A 27,810-nucleotide genomic window follows, 5' to 3' on the forward strand; every position below is an offset into this window, starting at 1 on the left:
ACCATCAAGTATGCATATATATGTACATATACACTTGAGTGTGTATACATATGGCTGCACGCACGTTCCTACATAAATGCTCTCTCACTGACTCCCATATTTATAATGTGTTCATAGAGCGTGAGATGGAGAGCTGACACACACAGGCATGCACAATCATACATTGCTGCCCCATACTATCACAAAACTTTAAGACTTTTTTTCCAAGATCTGTGACAGAAAGCCCTGAATTTTTTCTTAGCTCCCAAAGAGACCGAGAGAGAGGGTCCTAGGTATTGGGTCTGGGTGAGACCCTTTTGCCAATACATGCACAGCTGTGCACCAGCATGTGGAGATGTCAGGATAATTTAGCAGGTGGCCTCGTTACTCCTAGATCTGTCACCATGGTAACGTGTTTTTTTCTTTAAAAAATGTACAGTGCCAAGAGGAGGAAGATGGCTGACAAAATTCTCCCTCAGAGGGTGAGTCACTTTCATTTCCTATTCACTTCACAGTCTGCTCAGCACCTTTGTTTATTCAGATGGATTTTAACACGTACGTTCACTTTTTGTTTTAAAGATCTATAATTAAGAAGTAAGTAGCCTGCTGGGTGAAAGTCTAGAGAGTGAGGCCAATGCTGGGGCTGGGAGTGTGGAGCAGAGCTCGGCCTGTGTCCGCCTTGTGCGAGGGGTTTGCCCTGCTGACACTGCTGCAAACAGGGAGGGCTGCAGGGTTGGGCTACAAAGGACACAGTTGGGCACTTGTGCCCTCTTACATTATAGTGGCCCAGCAGTTCATTCAGTTCCTCATTTTCAACCATATTCTCTTGCAAATAAACTGGCTTAATCAATGTCTACTACAGAGATAAAAGGGTCTGGATTGTTCAGAGAATTAACTGATGTGCCCCTGAGAATTAGTCTAGCTGTCTTTGTGTGACCCTCTATGGTCACTTGATTTGTCTGACTTCCTCCTATTACTTAAACTTTCCAACTTCCTTTTACGAGCCCTTAGCTCTTTCTCTGTGCTGGCATCCTCTTACTTCTAAGATAGCATGCTGACCCCATAATAAGTGTCCTGACTTGAATCACTCCCACCTTGTCTTGGAGCAGAACCCTCACATCACCTCATTTCTGATCATCCTCCCAATACCCACATGTCCCCCCTCCAAGCAACCATCTGGTCCCAAAAGACAAAACTATCGCCTTTGTGACAAGCAACTTTATATCAATCACTTGATACTAGCCTCTCTTCCACTGCCACTCTCACTCGAGATGTCAGTGCCCCTTTGATAGACACTCAAAACCCTCCCGCAACGTCAGCCCTTTTCTACTGTTTATTCCCAGTTCTACTGTTCCCTTTTCTACTGTTTATTCCCAGCTTCCAAGCCCTTGGTTTATCCTCCATCAATACATGGGACCAACCACTCCAACATGTTAATGCTCCTTTGGCTCCCATAAGGTGCAGGTATCTTGTCTCACAACTGTGAACCCTGTCTCTGCAGCCTTCCTGTCTGAAAGATTCAGGCCTAACCTTCTAGTCCTTAGAACATACCAAGTTTCCAAGTGTTGCTGGTTTAAAAATTTGATTGCTGTTAAATCCAGGAACTTCACAATACTCACATTCTCCTAATTTTTTCAATTTAGAGCAGTATCTCTGCTCCTCAGGGAGCTTGTCCTTTCCCAGAATGGGTGATCAGGCTCTGTATTCTTTCAGTTTGACATCTTTTACACACTGGTCCCCTGCAGATCTGTGGCGCAGTGGGGGTGGGGGCTGACTGCTCTGTGACCCTGGGTCCCCCTGTGCTGTGATGTGTGATTCCCACTGACTCACCCAAATGTGTATTAACCCAGACACCTGGGATCAGCCTGAGGAGATAACAGGGGATTCCAAGGGAGAGAGACAGAGACCAACAGGAGGCTTTGGGGGAAAGGTCAGTTGCTGGTGGGGAAACAGGAGGGAGTGAGCCTAAACTGGGGGCTGGAGGTCTAGGGGGGTGATACACCACCCTAACCCAAGGGATCTGAGGCATCCTGGCCCAAACTTCTGTAGTAACATCTGTGCTGTATCCTGGAGAATCACTAAACCCTCTATTCTACAGGCTGGTGGAGTCTGTTCTTGCTGCAGATGGGGTGCAGGATTTGGGGGGAACCCTGACTGCACCATCACACCATCTTAGACTGATAGATCATAAAGCCAGAAGGGACCATTGTGGTCATCTGGTCCTGGCCACAGAATTTTCCTGAATCAATTCCCATTGGAACTATTGGGGATGGGGGTGGGAATCCAACCTTGAGTTAAAAATTTGCAGTGAGAGAAAAATCACCACCTAGAAAATTATTCCGGTGGCTAATTACCTTCACTGTTAAAAAATTTGGTTTTATTTCTAGTCTGAATTAGTGTCTCTTCTATTTACTGCCATTGGCTCTTGTTGTACCTTTGTCTGCTACACTGAAGAGCCTTCTATTATCAAATGTCTGTTTCCCATGTAGGTACTTGTAGTCTATGATCAAGTCACCCCTTCACCTTCTATTCAATAAAGTAAACAAATTGAGCTCCCTGAATATTTCATTATAAGGCAAGTTGTCCAATCCTTTAATCATTCTAATTACCCTCTGAATCCACTACAATTTATCAACATCCTTCTGGACTACAGAACTGGACACATTATTCCAGAAGAAATCGCACAACTGCCATATAGAAAGATCTTTGAGAGAGACCTTTCTACGTTGTGTATTGGAAGTTATGAATGGAAGTTCATACTCAAACTGGCTACAGACATAAAGGGAAACAAGAAGACTTTCTATAAATATTGGAAGCAAGAGGAAGACTAAGGACAGGGTAGGCCCATTGCTCAGTGAGGAGGGAGAAAAAGTAACAGGAAACTTGGAAATGGCAGCAGCGGGTAGTTGAGTTAGTTTGTAAAAGATAAATTCCAGTCATCTGAAGAAGTGGGCTGTGCTCATGATACCATCTACATGTTTTGTTATTCTATAAAATGCTACCAGACCATTTGTTGTTTGTTTATCCTGTACAGACTGACTCAGCTACCCCCTGAAGCTTAAAAAACAACAAATGGTCTGGTAGCACTTTAAAGACCAACAAAACATGTAGATGGTATCATGAGCTTTGATGGGCACAGTCCACTTCTTCAGAAGACCAGAATGTTGGGTATCGAGAACTAAAATAAATATGGGAAGGAGGCGGCCGGAGGGGGGGCAGAAGAGGGGCAGGGAGGGAAGGAAGAAAAAAATGGGAAGGGGAGGAGAAACAAGAAGAGGCAGTGGGTATAAAAATATCAGAGAGAAAGCTGAGCTGGAATGTAACATGAAAAACAAATGGTCTATAAGCACCTGAAGACTGGATAGTCAAAAATGGCAGATAAGAACCATTGGTAGACAATTAGAGAGGAAAAGTACTAACACCAGATACTAAACAGACAAAGAATCATTGCCACCTTCATTGGTGCCAAGCAGACGTGCTTAATGACTTCTTTGTTTCAGTCTTCACCAAGAAGTCTGATGATGAAGGAATGCCTAACATAGTGAATACTAGCAGGAATGGGGTAGATTTAGAAGTTAAAATCATAGAATCATAGAATAATAGGACTGGAAGGGACCTCGAGAGGTCATCGAGTCCAGCCCCCCGCCCTTAAGGCAGGACCAAGCTCCGTCTACACCATCCCTGACAGATGTCTATCTAACCTGTTCTTAAATATCTCCAGAGAGGGAGATTCCACCACCTCCCTTGGCAATTTATTCCAATATTTGACCACCCTGACAGTTAGGAATTTTTTCCTAATGTCCAATCTAAACCTCCCCTGCTGCACTTTCAGCCCATTACTCCTTGTCCTGTCCTCAGAAACCAAGAGGAACAAATTTTCTCCTTCCTCCTTGTGACACCCTTTTAGATATTTGAAAACCGCTATCATGTCCCCCCTTAATCTTCTTTTTTCCAAACTAAACAAGCCCAGTTCATGAAGCCTGGCTTCATAGGTCATGTTCTGTAAACCTTTAATCATTCTTGTCGCTCTTCTCTGTACCCTTTCCAATTTCTCCACATCTTTCTTGGAATGTGGCGCCCAGAACTGGACACAGTACTCCAGCTGCGGCCTAACTAGTGCAGAGTAGAGCGGCAGAATGACTTCACGAGTTTTGCTTACAACACACCTGTTGATACAACCTAAAATAAAAAGTTAAAAATCATTTAGAAAAGTTAGATGTCTGCAAGGCACCAGGGAATGATGAAATGCATCCTAGAATACTCAAGGAGCTGATAGAGGAGGTATTTGAGCTTTTAGCTATCATCTTTGGAAAATCAAGGAAGACAGGAGAGATTTCAGAAGACTGGCAAAGGGCAAATCTAGTGCCCATCTATAAAAAGGGAAATAAGAACAACCCAGGAAACTACAGACCAGTCAGTTTAATTTCTGTGCCAGGAAAGATAATGGAAAGTAATTAAGGAATTCATCTGCAACAACCTGGAAGGTGATAGGAAACAGCCAGCATGGATTTGTAAAGAACAAATCATGTCAAACCAATCTGATAGCTTTCTTTGATAGGATAACGAGCTTTATGGATAAGGGAGAAGCGGTAGATGTGGTATACCTAGGCTTTAGCAAGGTATTTTATATGGTTTCGCATGATCTTCTTATCAATAAACTAGGGAAATACAACTTACTATAAGGTGGGTGCATAACTAGCTGGGTAACCGTTCTCAGAGAGTAGTTATTAACGGTTCACAATCCTGCTGAAGGGGTATAACAAGTGGGGTTCCACAGGGGTTCTGTTCAATGTCTTCATCCACGATTTAGATATTGGCATAGAGAGTATGCTTATTAACAGGGCTCGACAAACGCGCTCGCCCGTGGCGAGTAGATTTTTCCAGTTGGCAAGTGCAGGGGCGGACTGGCCCAGTGGGCCGTTGTGATGGGCTGGCCGAAGCCCACACTACGGGTGGCGCAGCCCCATCCGATCTGCCCCGTCTGATCTGCCGGCTGGCAGAGGAGCACAGCGCCGCTGGGAAGGGGGAAGCGTGGCGATTCTTCCCACAGAGCTGCCTGCATGCAGCTCCGGCGCGAGGAGGTGGGACAGGATGCCAGGACGCTGGCGTGACCTGGCCTCACTGATCTCAAAGGGCCGTGGCAGCTCGGCTTTGACCGTGTGTCCCTGGGAGCTGGCTGCGGTGCGCAGCACAGCCAGGCTCCGCCCCGCCGGCTCCAGTCCTGCCACGGCCCCAGCCCCCCTTTGTCTCCGTGCCGCCTGTTCCCCACGCCTCCCCTGCACCCCAGCCCCCCTGCTCTCCCTCTTCCCTGCGACCCTTTGGCTCTGCACCGCCCTTACACCCTGCTCCCCCCGATCCCTGCCCCCCCAGCTCTGTGCTGCCCATTCCCTGCACTGCCCCTAGACCCCGATCCCTCTGCCCCTCCTGTTCCCCACGTCCCATTCTCCGTGCTTCCACCGCACCCTGCTACCCCTGCATCCCTCTGGCTTTGTGCCTCCCGTTCCCGTGCCACCCCTGTACTCCCCCACTGTTCCCTGCACCCCTCTGGCTCTGTGCTGTCCCTGCACTCTGCTCCCCCTGTGGGTCTGGAGTGAGGGGTGCTTGCCCATAGGGAGGGGCTGGACAGGGCAGGGAAAAGGCTGCTGTGACCCAGCAGCCAGTGAAAGGAGGAGTTCACTTGAAAGGCCTTTTCCTTTATGGAAAAAAAGAATGAAAATGCTATTTGCTATTTATAGAGCTAAAATGCCAGAACAAAAAAGAAAACAAACAAAAAAAAAACCCATTGCAAAATGCAAACGTGTAAAAGACAACAACAGACGGGGGAGGAGGGGGGCAGCAAAAAACCTAGAGCTGGCTCCTGGGGAGGGGAAGGGGCTGGGCTGTGGGGAGGGGAGGGGAGGGGAAAAATATGGGGAAGGGAATTGTGCTGAGGGGAGGAGGTCAGGAGAAGACGACGACAGGGGAAGGCACCAAGGGTCAGGGGGCAGGAGAGACAAATGCCAGGGGGCCAAGTGCAGACAATGAGGAAAAGGGCAAGAGGGGAGGTGTCAGAGGGAGGGGGGGACAGGGTGATGCTGGGAGAGAAGAGGGCAAGGGTACTGGGGGCTAGAAGGGGAGGGGAAGGTGCTGGGACAAGGCTTGAAAGAAGGGGTGAGCATAAGGAAGGCGGGGATGGAGCAAAGCATCTGAGCGGGCACAGGGGCATGAGGGAAGGGGGAGGCACCAGGAGGGTGCAGGGGCCAAGAGATTCTGGGGGTGAAGCAGAAAGGCAGACACCTGCAGGAGAGGGACCAGCACCAGAGGAGAGAGGCAGGGCAGGGGTGTAGAGGGAGGTCTTAGGAAAGGGGATGAGGAGGGGTAGCTCACACGATCAGAGTGGGGCTACTGGAGGAGTGGGCACAGGGCGGAGAGAAGGGCTGGCGGAGGGGGGCAGGTCTCAGGAAGGCTGAGGGCAGTGAGAAGGGCAGGAGTCAGGACAGCAGAGGGTGAGGGGTTGGGGGGGCAGCAGGCACCAGGGGAGCTGATGGAGCAAGGGGAGGAGACATGGCAGCAGAAAAGGTAAAGGTTTATAAGATATTTATTAATAACTTATTAGTAATTACTGTTCTTATTCTTATTAGGAATTTATGCCATTTAAAAAACACTTTTTGTGGGGGAGGGTGGCGAGTCCCTTTTTTGTCTGGTGAGTAGGGTTTTCCATAATTTGTCGACCCCTGCTTATTAATTTTGCAGATGCTACAAAGCTAGGAAGGGTTGCAACTGCTTTGGAGGATAGGGTCATAATTCAAAATGATCTTGACAAACTGGAGAAATTATCTGAAGTAAATAGGATGAAGTTTAATAAGGACAAATGCAAAGTACTTTTAGGAAGGAATAATCAGTTTCACACATACAGAATGGGAAGCGACTGTCTAGGAAGGAGTAATGCAGAAAGGGATCTAGGGGTCATAGTTGACCACAAGCTAAATATGAGTCAACAGTGTGATGTTGTTGCAAAAAAAGGAAACATGATTCTGGGATGCATTAGCAGGAGTGTTGTGAACAGGACACGAGAAGTCATTCTTCCTCTCTACTCTGCGCTGATTAGGCCTCAGTTGGAATATTGTGTCCAGTTCTGGGCACCATATTTCAAGAAAGATGTGGAGAAATTGGAGGTCAAGAGAAGAGCAATAAGAATTATTAAAGATCTAGAGAACATGACCTATGAAGGAAGACTGAAAGAACTGGGCTTCTTTAGTTTGGAAAGGAGAAGACTGAGAGAGGAGACATCATAGTGGTTTTCTGGTATCTAAAAGGGTGTCAGAAGGAGGAGGGAGAAAAATTGTTCTTCTTGGCCACTGAAGATAGGACAAGAAGCAATGGGCTTAAACTGCAGCAAGGGAGGTTTAGGTTGGACATTAGGAAAAACTTCCTAACTGTCAGGATGGTTAAACACTGGAATAAATTGCCTAGGAAGGTTGTGGAATCTACATCTCTGGAGATATTTAAGAGCAAGTTAGTTAGACATCTATCAGGGATGGTCTAGACCAGGACTACTTAACTTTGGAAGCCCCACGGGGCCACAAATGATACTCACAATACATGCCAAGGGCCACAACTTAAGCGTGGTTGCATGTATATGCAAATATATGCAAGTATTTATGCAAATATATATTCAAAAAGCTTCTTTCATACTGATGGGCATGAATACAAAGATTAAGGCAAGACTACACAACTTGCAGACCTCATTTAAGTCAGTTCTGCTGATATTAATAAAATTCAATATTTACCCAATTTCCACCCATATGAGAGCACTTTTAATGAGCACTGACAGTTCAGCAATTCAACTACTAAAACATACATCAACAGAAAACCATTATATTGACTACTTTTTTGTTTTGGCTTCACAATTTTAACAAATCAAACTAATTGCAAATAGCCCCTCTCCTGCCCCAGAGCCAGACACCTCAGCCTACTGCTTTATCCCGATGCTTCCATTCTTCCCCCAGAGCCAGGTGCCCCCAGTCCTCCCCAACCAAATCCCCCTCTCGCAGAGCCAGGCTCTGGAGGTATGGGACGGGTAACCCTACTTTTAAAGTGGCCGTTCCCGCCGCTCGGCCCGGCTGCCTCAACCTAACTGCCGTTTGCACAAGGAGCGAGCACGTGACTGCCAGCTCCTGGCTTGCTGCAATGTGTGGGCCTGTGTGCTCCAGTCCAGCCCCCCCCCCCCCGCTCAAACCCAGTGCACCCCCAACCCTCTCCCCCTCCCCTGCAACCAAATCCCCCTTCTGCAGAGCCAGGCACCAGAGGTACAGAACACCCTATCTTGGAAGTGATTGCTCCTGCTCAGCCCAGTTGCCTCAGAGGCTTGATTGCAGTTTGCACAGGGAGCATATGGCTCATCAGCTGCTCCCGGCTCACCACATTGCCTGGGGCTGTGCGCTGAACTCCCATTCCAGCCTGGCACTCTCCTAGCGTGGCACCTGGGGGCAACTGCCTCCCCCTCACTACGCCTCTCCCCGTGCATGCACCAGTGTGGCGCTGCTGCTGTGGCAGACGTGGCAGGCGTGCTCTTCGTCTTTTGCCACTCCCCTCTCCCTGTTGGCCGGCAGCTCCTGAGCATGCGGCCTGGCTCAAAGTCGCACAGCTTAGTGCTGCAGCTGGAGCCCCAGCAGTGAGGCAGGCAGGCGGCCTGGGAAGCGGCTCAAGGCTCTGCAGGCCGCATGTGGCCCATGGGCTGTGTTCAGTAGCCCTGGTCTAGGTCTGGTACTGGGTCTGCCGGGAGGGCAGGGGACTGGACTCGATGACCTCTCAAGATCCCTTCCAGTTCTGCTGTTCTATGATTCCATGATTCTAAGTTATTCCCCTGTTAAAGGCTGCAATTTCCTTCCTTCCCAAAACAAAAGCATGTAGCTCCTGCAAATGGAACTGACTCCACTGGCAGCAAAAAACCCATTTCTTTGTTTATTATATTGCTGGTAACTCAGCGGTGCTTAAGGCCTTTTCTACACTGGGGAATTTTACCCAAAAGCTGTGCTAGTGATAGCACCTGGGATGCCTTAGTGTAGACAAAATGTGGCATTTGCAGTTTTTACCATTGTGCCAGCTAAATCACTGATATGGTGATTAAACCCCTCAAAGTTGCAAGAATCTTATCTGCAGTCGATTTTTCACTGGTGCAGTTGAGCTTGTGGTAGCACCACTGGGATGTAATTTAATCTTCCGCAGAATTCCTCTCTCCTCTTATCTCTCCCTCCCTTCTGTGGTAGGTAAATAGCATAAATGCCACTTCTGCCAGAACTGGAAAAGCTGTGGCTTTTGGGAGCATGCACAGTTCATGATTCCAAATATGAAAGCTTTCTGTCCAATCAGTAACTGGATATCAACACTGCTGCTCCAGCTCCTCCACATAACTATAATATGTGACAAATATTTTTCCGTCATCCCCAGCCTTTTTGTTGCCTTTTCTAGTGTTTCCTGGAGTTTGAGGTAGTCGCAAAACAAACTGTACTCATTCTTAAAAGGATCTTGTTCTCTGCGAATGGAGCGGGAGAAGTATTGACAGTGAGTTGTATCGTCAGTTTCAGCTATTGGTTCCGCATACGCATGCATGAACACACATTGCTGCCCCATACTATAGAGGGTCTGTGGTCACAGAACTTCAAGACGTTTTTTCCTGCCTTGGCAGAGAGGCTGGAGAAAGGGCAAATGCTTCGCACCCACCTCGTCACACAGCTGCTCTGATTAAGCTTGCACTGCAACCAGTCAGTGTTGGAATTTGATGTTGCTTTTTGCTGAGAGCCAGCACAGCTGCTATCATTGTTAGCTGTTTGAACTGTGCTTAATTTTGTATATATTTAATTGTACATAGCCAGCTCAGCCTAGTGTAATACATAAGCAGCTATGTTGCAATATTACAAGGCTGATAGCTTAGTGGGTCAGCAACCTTAACTTTGAAATATGTTTTTCCCTCTTTCGTCACTCTTGTGATCTTTTCTTTTCAAATCTTATACCCGTCCCACCTACTCCATGCCCTCTTTCCTTGTCTACTCCTGTTCTCTCTGAATGCCAGTTCCATCTAAAAATGATCACAGCCATGAATGACCTCTTCATCATCTATTCCCTTTGGTCTTTTGGCTCTCAAGACCTGGATTCCCCATCAGACAACAGCCTCTATAGGCTCTCTTTTTATGGTGACTTCTCTTAAAGTCCCTGTCTTGAATTGTGGTTGGGTGTCATGCTCCCTCCCTTGCTTCCAGCCCTTCATGCCTTCTCTCCCGAGCAGTGCTCATCTGACTCTTCCATCCTCCCTCCTTTTTCCCTTCTCCATCTGCCCAGCTTCTTCTACATCCACCTTCTCTGACCCTGATTTCTGTCCATCTTTGTCGTCACATTTTGCAAGATCCAGCCATGATGACTTCATATTTTGGGGTTGACAACTCATTAGATGTGTTAGGTACCTCTTTCCTTTACTGTGACATGCTCACCATAATCGCTACTCACTTTATTTGCTCTTCACCAAGTACAACTTTCTGATCTTGCAGAGTTTGCCTTCTACAAACAGAGACTTATCTGTTTCAATATCACCATTGTCCCCTACCCTCTTTTTCTGAGACTTCCAGTCCCATTAGTGTTAATGAAGTTTCTTCTTCTCTGTGCTCTACTCACTCTAATTCATGATTCCCTCCAGTCTGTATTTGCTACCATCCTTGATTGCTGCAGTCCTGTTCCACAGGTCTGTCCTGGGAAGCCCTGTCTTTGGCTCTCCCCCACCATCAGCTTCCTCTGCTGCTGCTGCAATATTGCTGAGTTTCTTTGATGGATGTCCCACTCACTTTCTTTGCTACAAACTGTTCTCTTTTCCTGCAGATCTTCTATCTTCATGGCCAAACTTTCTTTCTCCACACTAATGGACTGTCATCAGAGGTGTAGCGAGGGTGTTATGCACCCGGGGGCAAAGGAAAAATTTGCACCCCCCCCCCCTCCATGTGGCACGGCCCTGGAGCTGGTGCTCAGCTGAGGGGAACTTGTACCGCATCTTCCCCCCACCCCATACAGTTTGGGGCCAGGCTCCCACATGCACTAACCCGCCAGTGGAGATGGAGCAGGGTTGGGCTCGGAGCAGAGAGGCAGGGAGGAGGCTCCAGCTGCCGGTGGCAGGCGGAGTAGGAGCACGGGAGCTAAAGGGATAATGGGGGGAGCAGAATGGGATTAAATTGGAGCCTCCCTAGCATGGTGCCCTGGGGCAACTGACCCCTCCGGCCCCCTCGCTACGCTACTGCCCCCCCTTCTGCAGATCTATCATCTTATGCATGTGCAAGATCTGTGAGAGCCGTCCCGTGAATCTGCAGTTAGTGTCTGTGGCGCCGGCTTCTGGGTGGTGTCTCAATGCTGCCATATTCAGCTCCAAAGAGGGGGATTCCCAAAGCAGGCCCTTGCTGCTGACCCCCAAGGCATCCATAGGTCCAGTCTCCTTTCAATGGGCCCACTTCCCAGGGCTCATTGATCTTGGATCTGGCTTCCATCCCCTCTCCAACCCTTGCAACTGCCCTGAGGTGCTCACCTTCCGCCTTATCCATTCCCACCTCATTTGCCCCACAAGGACAGTCTCTGCCTCACTTGTCCTAGGGACTATTCTACCAAGATGTAATACAAAGTTTCCATGTAAGAGGACTCAATACAAAGCTAAAAACTTCAGTGAGGGAATGATTAATACAGAAACGTCTCCCCACAGCAGATGTAGACACACCTCCACCCCTCTCCCCCAGAGTCTACAGCCCCATTGCAAAGCGGGGGAGGGGAAGAAAAGAGGCTGAGGCCCATCCAACGGGACTGAAGCAGTCATGAGCAAGCCATGCCCGGGAGCCATTCTCCTCTCCATTGCTGGTGGTGTGTTGCTTCAGGCACGCTGAAATGCAGTCACCTCTAGGATGGGCTGGACAGCTGTTTAACACCTGCACAAGGTTTCAGGCAGGGGGGAAGTGCGGGCTGCCTTCCTGCAGAGCCCCCATCAGAACTACTGTGCCCTCCTGGCTTAGGAAAAGAATAAACAGGAGGATTGGAAATTAACCTGCCCAGTCTCACGTCCCTTAGGCAGGGAATGAGCCATCTACATTAGGCCCCAGCTGGAGTATCATGTCCAGTTCTGGGCGCCACATTTCAGGAAACATGGAGAAACTGGAGAAAGTCCAGAGAAGATCAACACAAATGATGAAAGGTCTAGAGAACATGAGATATGAGGCAAGACTGAAGGAATTGGCCTTGTTTACTTTGGAAAAGAGAAGACCGAAAAGGGACATGAGAGCAGCTTTTCAGTATCTAAGGGTATGTCTACACTGCCACCCTAGTTTAAATATCCCGGCAGGAGGAATAATGGTAGTTCGAATTAGGAGCTTTAATTCGAATTACCTAGTCCATGCCGCATGTAGCCGCGGCCAGGTAGTTCGAACTACGGGGCATTTAAAAATGGCAGCGCCCAGGAACATGCAGATATTTGAATCCCGGGCTTCATTTGCAAGTTCGAATGCCTACATTAGCCACCTTAGTTCGAACTAGGGTGGCAGTGTAGACATACCCAAAAAGAGTATCATAGGGAAGAGGAAGAAAAATTGTTCTCCTGGGCCTCTGAGGTTAGGATGAGAAGCAGTGGGCTTAAATTGCACCAAGGGAGGTATAGGTTGGACATTAGGAAAAACTTCCTGCCTATCAGGGTCGTTAAACACTGGAATAAATTGCCTAGGGAGATTGTGGAATCTCCATAACTGGAGATATTTAAGACCAGGTTAGACAGACACCTGTCAGGGATGAGCTAGGGCAACTCAACTTTGGAAGCCCCAGGGGCCACACTGATACTTACAGAACATGCTGAGGGCCTCAACTTAAGTGTGGTTGCATATGCAAGCAAATACATACAAATAGCTTCTCTGACACTGACACGCATGAATACAAATGTTAAGGCAAGACTACACAACACACAGGCCCTATTTAAGTCAGTTCTGCTGATATTAATAAAATGCAATATTTATCCGATTTCTACCCATGTGACAGCACTTTTCATGAGCAATGACAGTCCAAGAATTTAACTGCTAAAACGCATATCAACAGAAGATCATTACACTGACTACTTTTTTGTTTTGGCTCCCACTCGCCGGCCATGTGTTGATCCCTACATAAACCCAAACTGCACCGTGGGGTGCAAACAAACTGGCCATGGGCAGCATACCAAGTTATTAATAAAAATTTTTAAACCTTTACCTTTTCTCTCTGCTGCCATGTCTCCTCTCCTTGCTCCATCATCTCCCCTGGTGCCTGCTGCCCCCCAGTTCCTCACCCTCCTCTGCTGTCCTGACTCCTGCCTTCTCACTGCCCTCAGCCCTCCTGCAACCTGCCCCCTCCACCAGCCCTTCTCTCCCTCCTGTGCCCACTCCTCCAGTAGCCCCACTCTAATCAGATGAGCTACCCCTTCTCATCCCCTCTAACACCTCCCTCTACACACCTGCCCTGCCTCTCTCCTCTGGTGCTGGTCCCTCCCCTGCAGGTGTCTGCCCTTCTTCTTGACACCCAGAATCCCCTGGCACCTGCACCTTCCCTTAGCCCTGCAACCTTCTGGTGCCTCCCCCTTCCATCACTGCCTCTGCCCCCTTTGCCCTCTTTTTCTCTGATGCCTACCCCCTCACCACTCTCTGCCCCCATTCCCTCATGCCCCTCTCTGCCCTCACACATGACTTGCTCCATCCCCACCTTTCTTATGCCCACCCTTCCTTTCAAGCCTTCTCCCAGCACCTCCCCCTCTAGACCCTAATGCCCTTCCCCTCTCCTCTCCTATCCCAGCATCACCCTTTCCCCCTTCCCACTGACACCTCCCCTCCTGCCCTTTTCCTCATTGTCTGTACTTGGCCCCCTGGCATTTGTATCTTCCCTTTCCCCTTCCCCTCTGTGCAAGTCCCTTCCTCCCCACCCCTTTCCCCTAGTTTTCCCCCTGCCCTGCCGTATCTTTTGCATTCCACTTTGTGGAGCCGGACTCTGCACTTGGGCTTCAGAAGTCCCCAGACTCCGAACTGGAAGCTAGGCCGCACGGCACCACGCAGCACCGAACACTTTTAAAGTCCCGGGCCGTGATGTCACGTCACGCCCGGGCGTCTCCCCGGTCACCTGGAAGCGATGCGTATGGTGGCAGCAGCAGCCAGCAGCATGCACAGGCAAGGGGGAGCTGACTGAACACTGCTCACAGCAGGGATGGCCCGGGGCCGGGGGGGGGAAGGGGCGGGGGTGGGATGGCCATATAAGTCACCACCCATGCCAGGTGAGTCTGCGCAGCATGCACTCCCTCTCATCCCGGCCTGGTGCCCCCTAGCGTTGCCCCCTCCTGCCTCCTCTTCGCTACGCCTCTGACTGTCATTGTCAGTCCACTTTGCCACTTTTGACTAGATCTTAGAGCCCTTCTTCTCCTTGCTGTTGATGCAGAAATTGGCAAGATTCTGCAGAGAAAAAAAATCAACAAAATCTCAGTATATATAGTTTAGTTGAGAGCAGGTTAAGAGTTGTCTTGATGACAGTCTTTACATACCAAATGAGGAGACAATTTCTGATAAGAAAGTGCTCTTTGATCCAAGGGACTAAAACACAATGAGACCTACTGGTTGGAAGCTTGAAGCTAAACAGATTCAGACTAGAAATACGACACAATTTTTTTTATCAGTGAGAGAACTACCACTGGAACAACTGACCTTTGGATAAGGTGGATTCTTAGTTATTTGGAATTTGAAAATGATACCTGAGCATCCTCTCAGTGAGGAGGGAGAAACAGTAACAGGAAACTTGGAAATGGCAGAGATGCTTAATGACTTCTTTGTTTCGGTCTTCACCGAGAAATCTGATGAAGGATTTCTAACACAGTGAATGCTAAAGTGAAGGGGGTAGGTTTAGAAGCTAAAATAAAAAAAGAACAAGTTAAAAATCACCTAGAAAAGTTAGATGTCTTCAAGGCACCAGGGCCTGATGAAATACATCCTAGAATACTCAAGGAGCTGAAAGAGGAGGTATCCCAGTCTTTAGCTATCATCTTTGGAAAATCATTGAAGACAGGAGAGATTTCAGAAGACTGGCAAAGGGCAAATCTAGTGCCCATCTATAAAAAGGGAAATAAGAACAACCTAGGAAACTACAGACCAGTTAGTTTAACTTCTGTGCCAGGAAAGATAATGGAGCAAGTAATTAAGGAATTCATCTGCAAATATCTGGAAGAAAATAAGGAGATAGGTAACAGCCAGCATGGATTTGTAAACAATAAGTCATGTCAAACCAATCTGATAGCTTTCTTTGATAGGATAACAAGTCTTGTGGATCAAGGAAAAGTAGTGGACATGGTATAATTAGACTTTAGTAAGGCATTTGATACATTCTTGCATGATCTTCTTATCAATAAACTAGGCAAATACAACTTAGATGAGGCTACTGTAAGGTGGGTGCATAATTGCCTGGATGACCGTTCTCAGAAAGTAGTTATTAACGGTTCACAATCCTGCTGGAAACATATAACAAGTGGGGTTCCACAGGGGTCAGTTTTGGGACCGGTTCTGTTCAATGTCTTCATCAACGATTTAGATATTGGCATAGAGAGTACACCAAATGATACCAAACTGGGAGGGGTCATAATTCAAAATGATCTGGACAAATTGGAGAAATGGTCTGAGGTAAACAGGATGAAGTTTAGGACCAGTGCAAAGTATTCCACTGAGGAAGGAACAATCAGTTTCACACATATAGAATGGGAAGTGACTGTCTAGGAAGGAGTACATTTAAAGTGGGGATCTAGGGGTCATAGTGGACCACAAGTTAAATATGAGTCAACAATGTGATGATGTTGCAAAAAAAGCTAACATGATTCTGGGATGCATTAACAGGTGTGTTGTGAGCAAGACACGAGAAGTCGTCATTCTGCTCTACTCTGCACTGATTAGGCCTCAGTTGGAGTCTTGTGTCCAGTTCTGGGTACCACATTTGAAGAAAGATGTGGAGAAATTAGAGAAGGTCCAGAGAAAAGCAACAAGAATGATTAAAAGTCTAGAGAACATGACCTATGAAGGAAGACTGAAAAAATTGGGCTTGTTTAAGTTTGGAAAAGAGAAGACTGAGAGGGGACATAATAGTCATTTTCAGGTATCTAAAAGGGTGTCACAAGAAGGAGGGAGAAAAATTGTTGTACTTGGCCTCTAATGATAGGACAAGAAACAATGGGCTTAAATTGCAGCAAGAGAGGTTTAGGTTGGACATTAGGAAAAAAGTTCCTAACTGTCAGGGTGGTTAAACACTGGAATAAATTGCCTAGGGAGACTGTGGAAACTCCATCTCTAGAGATACTTAAGAGCAGGTTAGATAACTGTCTATCAGTTATGGTCTAGATAGTACTGGGTCCTGCCATGAGAGCAGGGGACTGGACTCGATGACCTCTCAAGGTCCCTTCCAGTTCTAGTGTTCTGTGATGCCCTCTAGTTCAGCTGGAAGTGATGGACAGGATAAAGGTTTGTGTTGAGATTATCAAAACTGTGTTATGCATGAGGTTCAGGGGTAGCTGAGTTAGTCTGTACGGGATAAACTTAAAAAACAACAAATCATCAGGTAGCACTTTATAGACTAACAAAACATGTAGCTGGTATCATGAGTGGGCTGTGCCCACGAAAGCTCATGATACCAACTACATGTTATGCATGAGGTCAGGTGAGATAATCATTACAGTTTCTATACGTCCTTCTGAATCTGTGAAGAAGCCTAATGTGACCTCTTCCCTCCCCCTTTTGCTTGTCACCGACTCTGAGACGATTTCCTTGCACTCCACCTCTAATCCTTCCAGCTGTCTCAGTAACCCCTATTTCCTCCCGTCTATTGACTGTTCTTATTCTACCCTCAACTCACACTTCCTTCAGGTTTCTCGCCTCAATGTACAAATACAGTAGAATCTCAGAGATATGAAAAACATGGGAATGGTGACTATATTTGTAACTCCAAAGAAAATATTATGGTGGGTCTTTCAAAAGTTTGCAACTGAATGTTGACTTAATACAGCATTGGAACTTTATTATGCAGAATAATTGCTGCTTTTAACCATCTTCATTTAAATTAAACTAACACAAACAATCTTCTTACCTTTTCAAGTGTTTTTAAAACTGTCTCTCTATTTTTTTAGTAGTTTAACACAGTACTGTAGTGTATTTGCTTTTTTTAGGTTGTGAGGGGTGAGGCATCTTTGCTGCTATCTGCTTGTGAACTTCTGTTTATCATAGAATCATAGAGCTGGAAGAGACCTCAGGAGGTCATCAAGTCCAGCCCCCTGCCCAAAGCAGGCCCAATCCCAATTCATTCATCCCAGCCAGGGCTTTGTCAAGCCGATACTTAAAAATCGAGAGAGAGAGAGATTCCACCACCTCCCTAGGTAACCCATTCCAGTTCTTTACCATCCTCCTAGTGAAATAGTCTTTCCTACTATCCAACCTAGACCTTACCCACTGTAACTTGAGATCATTGCTCTTTGTTCTGCCATCCATCACTACTGAGACCAGCCTCTCACCATCCCCTTTGGAACCTCCCTTCAGGAAATTGAAGGCTGCTATCAAATCCCTCCTCACTCTTCTCTTCTGTAGACTAAATAAGCCCAAATCTCTCAGCCTCTCCTTGTCAGTCAAGTGCTCCAGCCCCCTCATCATTTTGGTTGCCCTCCACTGGACCCTCTCCAATGCGTCCACAACCTTTCTATAGTGGGGGCCCCCAGAATTGGACGCAGTACTCCAGATGTGACCTCACCAGTTCTGAATAAAGGGGAATAATCACTTCTCTAGAATTGCTGGCAGTGCACATCACTCTACCAGGAAGAGGACAACTCTCAAGATCCCATGGATTCGCTGTAGAGGCAAGCTGTTGCATTGATGGAAATGCAATTGACAATCTGTTGGACTGCCAGTTCTGGTTCTGTGAGACAATCACAGACTGGTGGAATCGTATAGTGCTTCAGATATAGGATGATCAACATTGGCTGCAAAACTTCCACATGTGCAAGGCCACTTCTATGGAACTTTGCAAATGGCTTTCCCCTGCCCTGAAGCACAGACACACCTGAATGAAGCCTGCTCTGACCATGGAGAAGTGCATGGTAATTGGCCTGTGGAAGCTTGCAACACCAGACCGCTACTGGTCAGTTGAGAATCAATTCAGAGTCGGGAAATCTATTGTTGGGGCTGTTATACAACTAGTCAAAGCAATCAATACTATTCTACTATGGAGGATAATGACTCTGGGAAATGCGGCCATCCTAGCAGATGGTTTTGCCATGATCATAGAATCATAGAATACTAGGACTGGAAGGGACCTCCAGAGGTCATCGAGTCCAGTCCCCTGCCCTCATGGCAGGATCAAATACTGTCTAGACTATCCCTGATTGGACATATTTAAGAGTAGGTTAGATAAATTGACATATTTAAGAGTAGGTTAGATAAATGTCTGAGATGGAGATTCCACAACCTCCCTGGGCAATTTATTCCAGTGTTTGACTACCCTGACAGTTAGGAACTTTTTCCTAATGTCCAACTAAAACCTCCCTTGCTGCAGTTTAAGCCCATTGCTTCTTGTTCTATCCCCAGAGGCCAAGATGAACAAGTTTTCTCCCTCTTCCTTATGACACCCTTTTAGATACCTGAAAACTACTATCATGTCCCCCCTCAATCTTCTCTTTTCTAAACTAAACAAACCCAGTTCCTTCAGTCTTCCCTCATAGGTCATGTTCTCTAGACCTTTAATCATTCTTGTTGCTCTTCTCTGGACCCTCTCCAATTTCTCCACATCCTTCTTGAAATGCATTGCCCAGAACTGAACACAGGCCTAACTAGTACAGAGTAGAGCGGAAGAATGAGGCCTAACTAGTACAGAGTAGAGCGGAAGAATGACTCCTTGTGTCTTGCTCACAACACCCCTATTAATGCATCCCAGAATCATGTTTGTTTTTTTTGTAACAGCATCACACTGCTGACTCATATTCAACTTGTGGTCCACTATAACCCCTAGATTCCTTTCTGCCGTACTCCTTCCTAGACAGTCACTTCCCATTCTGTGTGTGTGAAACTGATTGTTCCTTCCTAAGTGGAGCACTTTGCATTTGTCTTTAGTGAGGTTCCATAACTGCCGTGGGATGATAGACGAAACACAAATCCCCATCTTGGTCCCTGACCACCTTGCTAAGGAGTACATAAACTGGAAGGGATACTTCTTGATGACGCTGCAGGTGCTGGTGGATCATAAGGGCCATTTCCCTGACATCAATATGCGATGGTTGGAAAAGGTGCGCGATATGTGCATAAGAACATAACATAAGAATGGCCATACTGGGGCAGACCAACAGTCCATCCAGTCCAGTGTCCTGTCTGCTGACAGTGGCCAATCCCAGGTGCCCAGAGGGAGGGAAAACAACAGGTAATCCTCATGTGATCCCTCTCCTGTCACCCACCTCCAGAGAAACAGAGGCTACATAAGAATGGCAGTAATGGGTCAGACCAAAGGTCCATCTAGCCCAGTAGCCTGTCTGCCAACAGTGGCCAGCACCAGGTGCCCCAGAGAAGGCGGACCGAAGACAGTGATCAAGCGATTTGTCTCCTGCCATCCCTCTCCAGCCTCTGACAAACAGAGTCACCATCCCTTATCCCCTGGATAATAGCCTTTTATGGACCTAACCTCCATGAAATTATCTAGCTTCTCTTTAAACTCTGTTATAGTCCTAGCCTTCACAGCCTCCTCTGGCAAGGAGTTCCACAGGTTGACTACATGCTGTGTGAAGAAGAACTTTCTTTTATTAGAAGAACTTTCTTTTATTAGTTTTAAACCTGCTCCCCGTTAATTTCATTTGGTGTCCTCTAGTTCTTCTATTTAGGGTACTAATAAATAACTTTTCTTTATCAGCCCTCTCCACACCACTCATGATTTTATATACCTCTATCATATCCCCCCTCCGTCTCCTCTTTTCTAAACTGAAAAGTCCCAGTCACTTTAACCTTTCCTCATATGGGACCCGTTCCAAACCCCTAATCATTTTAGTTGCCCTTTTCTGAACCCTTTCCAAGGCCAAAATATCTTTTTTGAGGTGAGGAGACCACATCTGTACACAGTATTCAAGATGTGGGCATACCATAGTTTTATACAGGGGCAGTAAGATATTCTGGGTCTTATTTTCTATCCCTTTCTTAATAATGCCTAGCATTTTATTTGCCTTTTTGACCGCCGCTGCACACTGTGTGGAAGTTTTCAGAGAACTGTCCACAATAACTCCAAGCTCTCTTTCCTGATTTGTCGTAGCCAAATTAGCCCCCATCATACTGTACGTATAGTTGGGTTTATTTTTCCCGATGTGCATTACTTTACACTTATCCACATTAAATTTCATTTGCCATTTTGTTGCCCAATCACTCAGTTTGGTGAGATCTTCTTGGAGTCCCTCACAGTCTGCTTCTGTCTTGACTATCCTAAACAGTTTGGTATCATCCGCAAACTTTATCACCTCACTCCTTACCCCTTTCTCCAGATCATTTATGAATAAGTTGAAAAGGATTGGTCCCAGGACTGACCCTTGGGGGACACCACTAGCTACCCCTCTCCAATCTGAAAATTTACCATTTATTCCTACCCTTTGTTTCCTGTCTTTTAACCAGTTCTCAATCCAAGAAAGGACCTTCCCTCTTATCCCATGGCCATGTAATTTACACAAGAGCCTTTGGTGAGGGACCTTGTCAAAGGCTTTCCGAAAATCCAAGTATACTATATCTACTGGATCTCCCTTGTCCGCATGTTTGTTAACCCCTTCAAAGAACTCTAATAGATTAGTAAGACAGGATTTCCCTTTACAGAAACCATGTTGACTTTGGTCCAACAAATTATGTTCTTTTACATGCTTTCTTTGATAGGATAACGAGCCTTGTGGATAAGGGAGAAGCGGTGGATGTCATATACCTAGACTTTAGTAAGGCATTTTATACGGTCTTGCATGATATTCTTTTTGATAAACTAGGCAAATATAACTTAGATAGGGCCACGATAAGGTGGGTGCATAATTGGCTGGATAACCGTACTCAGAGTGTAATTATTAATGGTGCACAATCCTGCTGGAAAGGCATAACAAGTGGGGTTCCGCAGGGGTCTGTTTTGGGACCGGCTCTGTTCAATATCTTCATCAACAATTTAGATATTGGCATAGAAAGTACGCTTATTAAGTTTGCAGATACCACCAAACTGGGTTGGGTTGCAACTTCTTTGGAGGATAGGGACATAATTCAAAATGACCTTAGCAAGTTAGAGAAATGGTCAGAGGTAAACAGGATGAAGTTTAATAAAGAGAAATGCAAAGTGCTCCACTTAGGAAGGAACAATCAGTTCCATACATATAAGATGGGAAGCGACTGTCTAGGAAGGAGCATGGCGGAAAGGGATCTAGGGGTCATAGTGGACCACAAGTTGAATATGAGTCAACAGTGTGATGCTGTTGCAAAAAAAGCAAATATGATTCTAGGTTGTATCAACAGGTGTGTTGTAAGCAAAACTCGTGAAGTCATTCTGCCTCTCTACTCTGCACTAGTTAGGCCGCAGCTGGAGTACTGTGTCCAGTTCTGGGCGCCATATTTCAAGAAAGATGTGGAGAAATTGGAAAGGGTACAGAGAAGAGCGACAAGAATGATTAAAGGTTTAGAGAACATGACCTATGAAGCCAGGCTTCATGAACTGGGCTTGTTTAGTTTGGAAAAAAGAAGATTAAGGGGGGACATGATAGCGGTTTTCAAATATCTAAAAGGGTGTCACAAGGAGGAAGGAGAAAATTTGTTCCTCTTGGTTTCTGGGGACAGGACAAGGAGTAATGGGCTTAAAGTGCAGCAGGGGAGGTTTAGATTGGACATTAGGAAAAAATTCCTAACTGTCAGGGTGGTCAAATATTGGAATAAATTGCCAAGGGAGGTGGTGGAATCTCCCTTTCTGGAGATATTTAAGAACAGGTTAGATAGACATCTGTCAGGGATGGTGTAGACGGAGCTTGGTCCTGCCTTGAGGGCGGGGGGCTGGACTCGATGACCTCTCAAGGTCCCTTCCAGTCCTATTATTCTATGATTCTATGAAGAAGAGATTTGGTGGTTATATATTGCTAAAGTTAATCTTGCAGCTGTGTAATATCAACTCATCATACTTCTATTCCCCGATCTTCAGTTTTTGCACACCCAATGGTATAAAGATATTTAAGAAATCTTAAATGTATTTTCATTTGTTTGCAAATTTTCATCACCATGAGCTCAAATTGTACACCCACAAAAACTCTGGAATGAGTTTATGGAGATACTTCAGCATATTTCCAGGTTCATCTCCTTGTGAAGCATATTGCACAAACAGTGATGCTTCTTAAACAATGTTTTACATGGTGAACATAGTATTGCATCCTAAATTCCTGACCAAGATTTCCATTAGCTTCCCAGAAGAAGGAACTCCAGTTATTAGGGAAAGACAGGTGTTAGTACTGTAATGGGGGGATTGTTCATTGGAAACAGACTGCTGGGTTTGCGATAACTGGGAGAGCTGTATGGTGACATGTCTGCCTGGTGCAAAAGTTGCAGATCTCTCAAGACAGATTGATGACCTTCTGAAGTCTCTTCCAGCTCTATGATTTTATGATAAGCTTACGTGTAGTATGAGGGAGGATATGGTGATTGTAATACATGTAGGAACCAGTGACATAGGGAAGGGGGAAGACAGGTCCTGGAGGACAAATTTAGGCTGCTAGGAAAGAGATTAAAATCCAGGACTTCAATGGTAGCGTTCTCTGAACTGCTTTCAGTTTCACATGTAGGGCCAGATAGATAGTCAGAACTGCAAGGTCTCAATGCGTGGATGTAGGGTGCAGGGAGAAGTGGGTTAGATTTATTAGGAACTGGGGAAGCTTTTGGGAAAGGGGGAAGATTGCTAGCACTTAAAATGAAAAAGGTCGTAAAGCAATTTAAGGAAAGCTGACAGGTGTGAGGAGCGCATGGATCAAACAAAGAAATCTCTTAGGGAAGGCTCTAATAGTAGAGATTCTCTATGTCCTAGTAAAGAGAAGAGGATGGAATCTGGTAAAATATGGGTATGAATGAGGATATTGATATATCAGGCATCACAGAAACTTGGTGGAATGAGGATAATCAATGGGACACAGTAATCCCAGAATACAAAATATATTGGGAGGACAGAACAGGTTGTGCTGGTGCGGGAGTGGTACTATATTTGAAGAACGCATAGAATCAAATGAAGTAAAAATCATAAATGAATTGAACTGTTCCATGGAATCCTTTATGGATAATAATTCCATGCTGTAATAATATGAATTTAGCAATAGGGATATATTACCAACCACCAGACCAGGATGGTGATAGTGACTGTGAAATGTTTAGGGAGATTACAGAAGCTATAAAAATATAACATTCAATAATAATGGGAGATTTCAACTATCCCCATTGGGACTGGTTACACATCGCCAAAGGACGGAATGTAAAGATAAAGTTTCTTGACACCTTAAGTGACTGCTGCTTGAAGCAGCTGGTTTTGTAACCCACAAGAGGGGAGTCAATTCTTGATTTATTCCTAAGAGTGCAGGATCTGGTCCATGAGATGAAGATAGCTGGACCACCTGGAAATTGTGACCATAATATAATAATATTTAACATCCCTGTGGTGAGAACAACACAGCAGGCCATCACTATGGCATTCAATTTCAGAAATGGGAACTTCACAAAAATGAGGATATTTGTTAAACAGAAATTAAAAGGAATAGTGCCAAAAGTAAACTCCCTGCAAGCTGTATGGAAACTTTTCAGACACCATCACAGAGGTTTATCTTAAATGTATACCTTACATTAAAAAACACAGTAAGAGAAACAAAAAAGTGCCACCGTGGCTTACCAACTAAGTAAAAGAAGCAGTGAGAAATAAAAAGGCATCATGTAGTGCTGGGAAGAAGGATCAAGAAATTTGAAACACAAGTGGTGTTCTTGTCCATCCTTCCGTTTGAAGGAAAAGGTCCGGTTAGGGATCGTTGAATTGAGAAAGTAAATGCGTGGTTGCACAGGTGGTGTTAGAGAGAGGGCTTTTGTTTCTTCAACCATGGGACCTAGGGTATGTCTACACTACCACCCTAGTTCGAACTAGGGTGGTAATGTAGGCATACCGCACTTGCAAATGAAGCCCGGGATTTGAATTTCCCGGGCTTCATTTGCATAAGCCGGCTGGCGCCATTTTTAAATGCCGGCTTGTTCGAACCCTGTGCCGCGCGGCTACATGCGGCACGGGCTAGATAGTTCGAACTAGCAAGCCATTCCGCACTATCTGTACACCTCGTTCCACGTTCCAACGAGGTGTACCGGTAGTTCGGAATAGGAATCCTAGTTCGAACTACCTAGTTTGAGCCCCGTGTAGCCGCGCTGCACGGGGTTCGAACCAGCGGGGTTTTAAAAATGGCGGCTCCCCGCTTATGCAAATGAAGCCCGGGAAATTCAAATCCTGGGCTTCATTTGCAAGTGCGGTATGCCTACATTGCCCTCCTAGTTCGAACTAGGAGGGTAGTGTAGACATACCCCTATAGACCTCCAGATAAGGTGGATGAGGTAGACAAAGCTTTCTTTGGATAACTGAGAGAAGCCTCTGGTTCGCAGGCCTTGGTTCTCAGGAGAGACTTTAATCACCCTGATATCTGTTGGGAGACCAATCCAGCAGTACACAGACAATCCAGGACGTTTTTGGAGAATGTTGGGGATAACTTCTTGGTACAAGTGCTGAAGGAACCAACCAGGGGACATGCGCAGCTTCACCTGCTGCTCTTAAACAGGGAGGAACTAGTAGGGGAAGTAGAGGTGGGTGACAACCTGAGCACCGGTGATCATGACATGGTAGATTTCAGGATCCTGACCAAAGGAAGAAAGGGGAGTCGCAAAATACACACCCTGGACTTCAGAAAAGCAGACTTTGACTCCCTCAGAGAACTGATGGGCAGGATTCCCTGGGATGCTTACATGAAGGGGGAAAGAGTCCAGGAGTGCTGGTAGTATTTTAAAGAAGCCTTATTAAAGGAATACGAAGAAATCATCCCGATGCACAGTCAGAAAAGCAAATATGGTAGGCGACCAGATTGGCTTACCGGGGGCATCCATGGTGAGCTTAAACACAAAAAGGAAGCTTATAAGAAGTGGAAACTTGGACAGATGACTAGGGAGGAGTATAAATATATTGCTCGAGAATGCAGGGGAGTTATCAGAAAGGCAAAAGCGCAATTGGAATTGCAGCTGGCAACGGATGTGAAGGAGAACAAGAAAGGTTTCTACGGGTATGTTAGCAATAAGAGAGTGATCAGAGAGGGTGTGGGACCCTTACCGGATAAGGGAGGTAACCTAGTGACAGATGATGTGGGAAAAGCTGAAGTACTCAATGCTTTCTTTGCCTCTGTATTCACGGACAAGGTCAGCTCCCAGAGTAATGCACTAGGCAACGCAGTATGGGAAAGAGGTGGACAGCCCTTAGTGGGGAAAGAACAAGTTAGGAACTATTTAGAAAAGCTAACCATACACAAACCCATGGGCCCTGATTTAATGCATCCGAGGGTACTGTGGGAGTTGGCAAATGTCATTGCAGAGCCTTTGGCCATTATCTTTGAAAACTCGTGGAGATCGGGAGAGATCCTGGATGATTGGAAAAAGGCAAATGTAGTACTCATCTTTAAAAAAGGGAAGAAGGACAATCCAGGAAACTACGGACCAGTCAGTCTTACCTCAGTCCCTGGAAAAATCATGGAGGGGATCCTCAAGGAATCTGTTTTGAAGCACTTGGAAGAGAAGAAAGTGATCAGGAATTGTTAACATGGATTCACGAAGAGCAAGTCGTGCCTGACCAATCTGATTAGCTTCTATGATGAGGTAACTGGCTGTGTGGACATGAGAAAGTCAGTGGATGTGATATACCTTGACTTTAGCAAAGCTTTTGATACAGTCTCCCACAATATTCTTGCCAGCAAGTTAAGGGAATATGGATTGGATAAATGGACTGTAAGATGGATAGAAAGCTGGCTAGTCTGTCGGGCCCAACGGGTAGTACCCAACAGCTTGATGCTAGGTTGGTGGTTGGTTTCTAGCGGAGTGCCCCAAGGATCGGTTCTTGGACCGGTTTTGTTCAACATCCTCATTAATGACCTGGATGAGGGGATGGATTACACCCTCAGCAAGTTTGCAGATGACACTAAGCTATGGGGAGAGGTAGATACGCTGGAGGGCAGCGATTGGATCCAGAGTGACCTGGACAGATTAGAGGATTGGACCAAGAGAAATCTGATGAAGTTCAACAAGGACAAGTGTAGAGTCCTGCACTTGGACGGAAGAATCCCAAGCATTGTTACGGTCTGTGGACTGAATGGCTAAGTAGCAGTTCAGCAGAAAAAGACCTGGGGATTACAGTGGATGAGAAACTGGATATGAGTCAACAGTGTGCCCTTGTAGCCAAGAAGGCGAATGGCATATTAGGGTGCATTAGGAGGAGCATTGCCAGCAGATGCAGAGACGTGATTATTCCCCTTTATTCAGCTCTGGTGAGGCCACATCTGGAATATTCTGTCTAGTTCTGGGCCCCCCACTATAGAAAGTATATGGATGCATTGGAGAGGGTCCAGTAGAGCGTGACCAAAATGATTAGGGGGCTGGAGTGCATGACCTATGAGGAGAGGCTGAAGGATTTGTTTGTTTAGTCTGCAGAAGAGAAGGTTGAGGGGGGATTTGATAGCAGCCTTCAACTTCCTGAAGGAAGGTTCCAAAGGGGATGGAGAAAGGCTGTTCACAGTAGTGATGGATGGCAGAACAAGGAGCAATAGTCTCAGGTTACAGTGGGGGAGGTCTAGACTGGATATTAGGAAAAACTATTTCCCTAGAAGGGTGGTGAAGTACTGGAATGGGTTCCTGAGGGAGGGGATGGAATCTCCATCCCTAGAGGTGTTTAAGTCTTGACTTAACAAAGCCCTGGCTCGTTGATTTAGTTGGGATTGGTCCTGCTTTGGGCAGGGGGCTGGACTTGATGACCTCCTAACTAAAATAATTAGGGGTTTGTAATGGGTCCCATATGAGGAGAGGCTAAAGCGACTGGCACTTTTCATTTTAGAAAAGAGGAGACTGAGGAGGAATATGATAGAGGTATATCAAATCATGAGTGGTGTGGAGAGGGCGAATAAAGAAAAGTTATTTATTAGTTCCCATAATAGAAGAACTAGAGGACACCAAATGAAGTTAATGGGTAGCAAGTTTAAAACTAATAAAAGAAAGTTCTTCTTCACATAGCATGTAGTCAACCTGTGGAACTCCTTGCCAGAGGAGGCTGTGAAGGCTTGGACTATAACAGAGTTTAAAGAGAAGCTAGATAATTTCATGGAGGTTAGAGCCATACAAGGCTATTAGCCAGGGGATTGAAATGGTGTCTCTGGCCTCTGTTTGTCAGAGGCTGGAGAAGGATGTCAGGAAAGAAATTGCTTCATCATTGTCATCTGTCCACCCTCTCTGGGGCACTTGGTGCTGGCCACTGTTGAGAGACAGGCTACTGGGCTAGATGGACCTTTGGTCTTACCCAGTACGGCCGTTCTTATGTTCTTATGTCTCTTCCAGCTCTATGGTTCTATGATTCTAAGAAGGGAAAGTTAAATCCTAGTGAGGAAAATAGAAAGGAGCATGAACTCTGTCAAATGAAGTGTGTGTCTATATATAATTAGGAAGTGTCAGGGCTGATCCCATCTCTGGCACTCCGAGTATAGGTGGGGGCCCGCAAGGGAACTTAAAAATACTT

General features: G+C 46.1%; 1 protein-coding gene across 20 annotated transcripts in view; it reads left to right on the forward strand.

The window, feature by feature from the left end:
• Positions 1-27,810, forward strand: part of SMARCD3 (SWI/SNF related BAF chromatin remodeling complex subunit D3) — a 289,042-nt gene that overhangs the window by 118,101 nt on the left and 143,131 nt on the right. For 10 of the 20 annotated variants that reach the window (XR_016348994.1, XM_089776877.1, XM_089776879.1 and 7 more), the window contains 2 exons: positions 419-461; positions 15,861-16,116. The exons of 1 other annotated variant lie outside the window; for it this stretch is intronic. Coding sequence is in view for 18 of the 19 variants with exons in the window: in XM_089776877.1 (XP_089633003.1) it covers positions 419-461; positions 15,861-16,116 (299 nt within the window). In the remaining variant the exon portion in view is untranslated. The remainder of the gene's footprint in view (positions 1-418; positions 462-15,860; positions 16,117-27,810) is intronic. 9 more of the 20 variants (XM_089776882.1, XM_089776885.1, XM_089776884.1 and 6 more) reach the window with 1 other exon arrangement.

This window comes from Pelodiscus sinensis, chromosome 2, assembly GCF_052426305.1.
Source record: "Pelodiscus sinensis isolate ZL-2025 chromosome 2, ASM5242630v1, whole genome shotgun sequence".
Taxonomy (NCBI): domain Eukaryota; kingdom Metazoa; phylum Chordata; order Testudines; family Trionychidae; genus Pelodiscus; species Pelodiscus sinensis.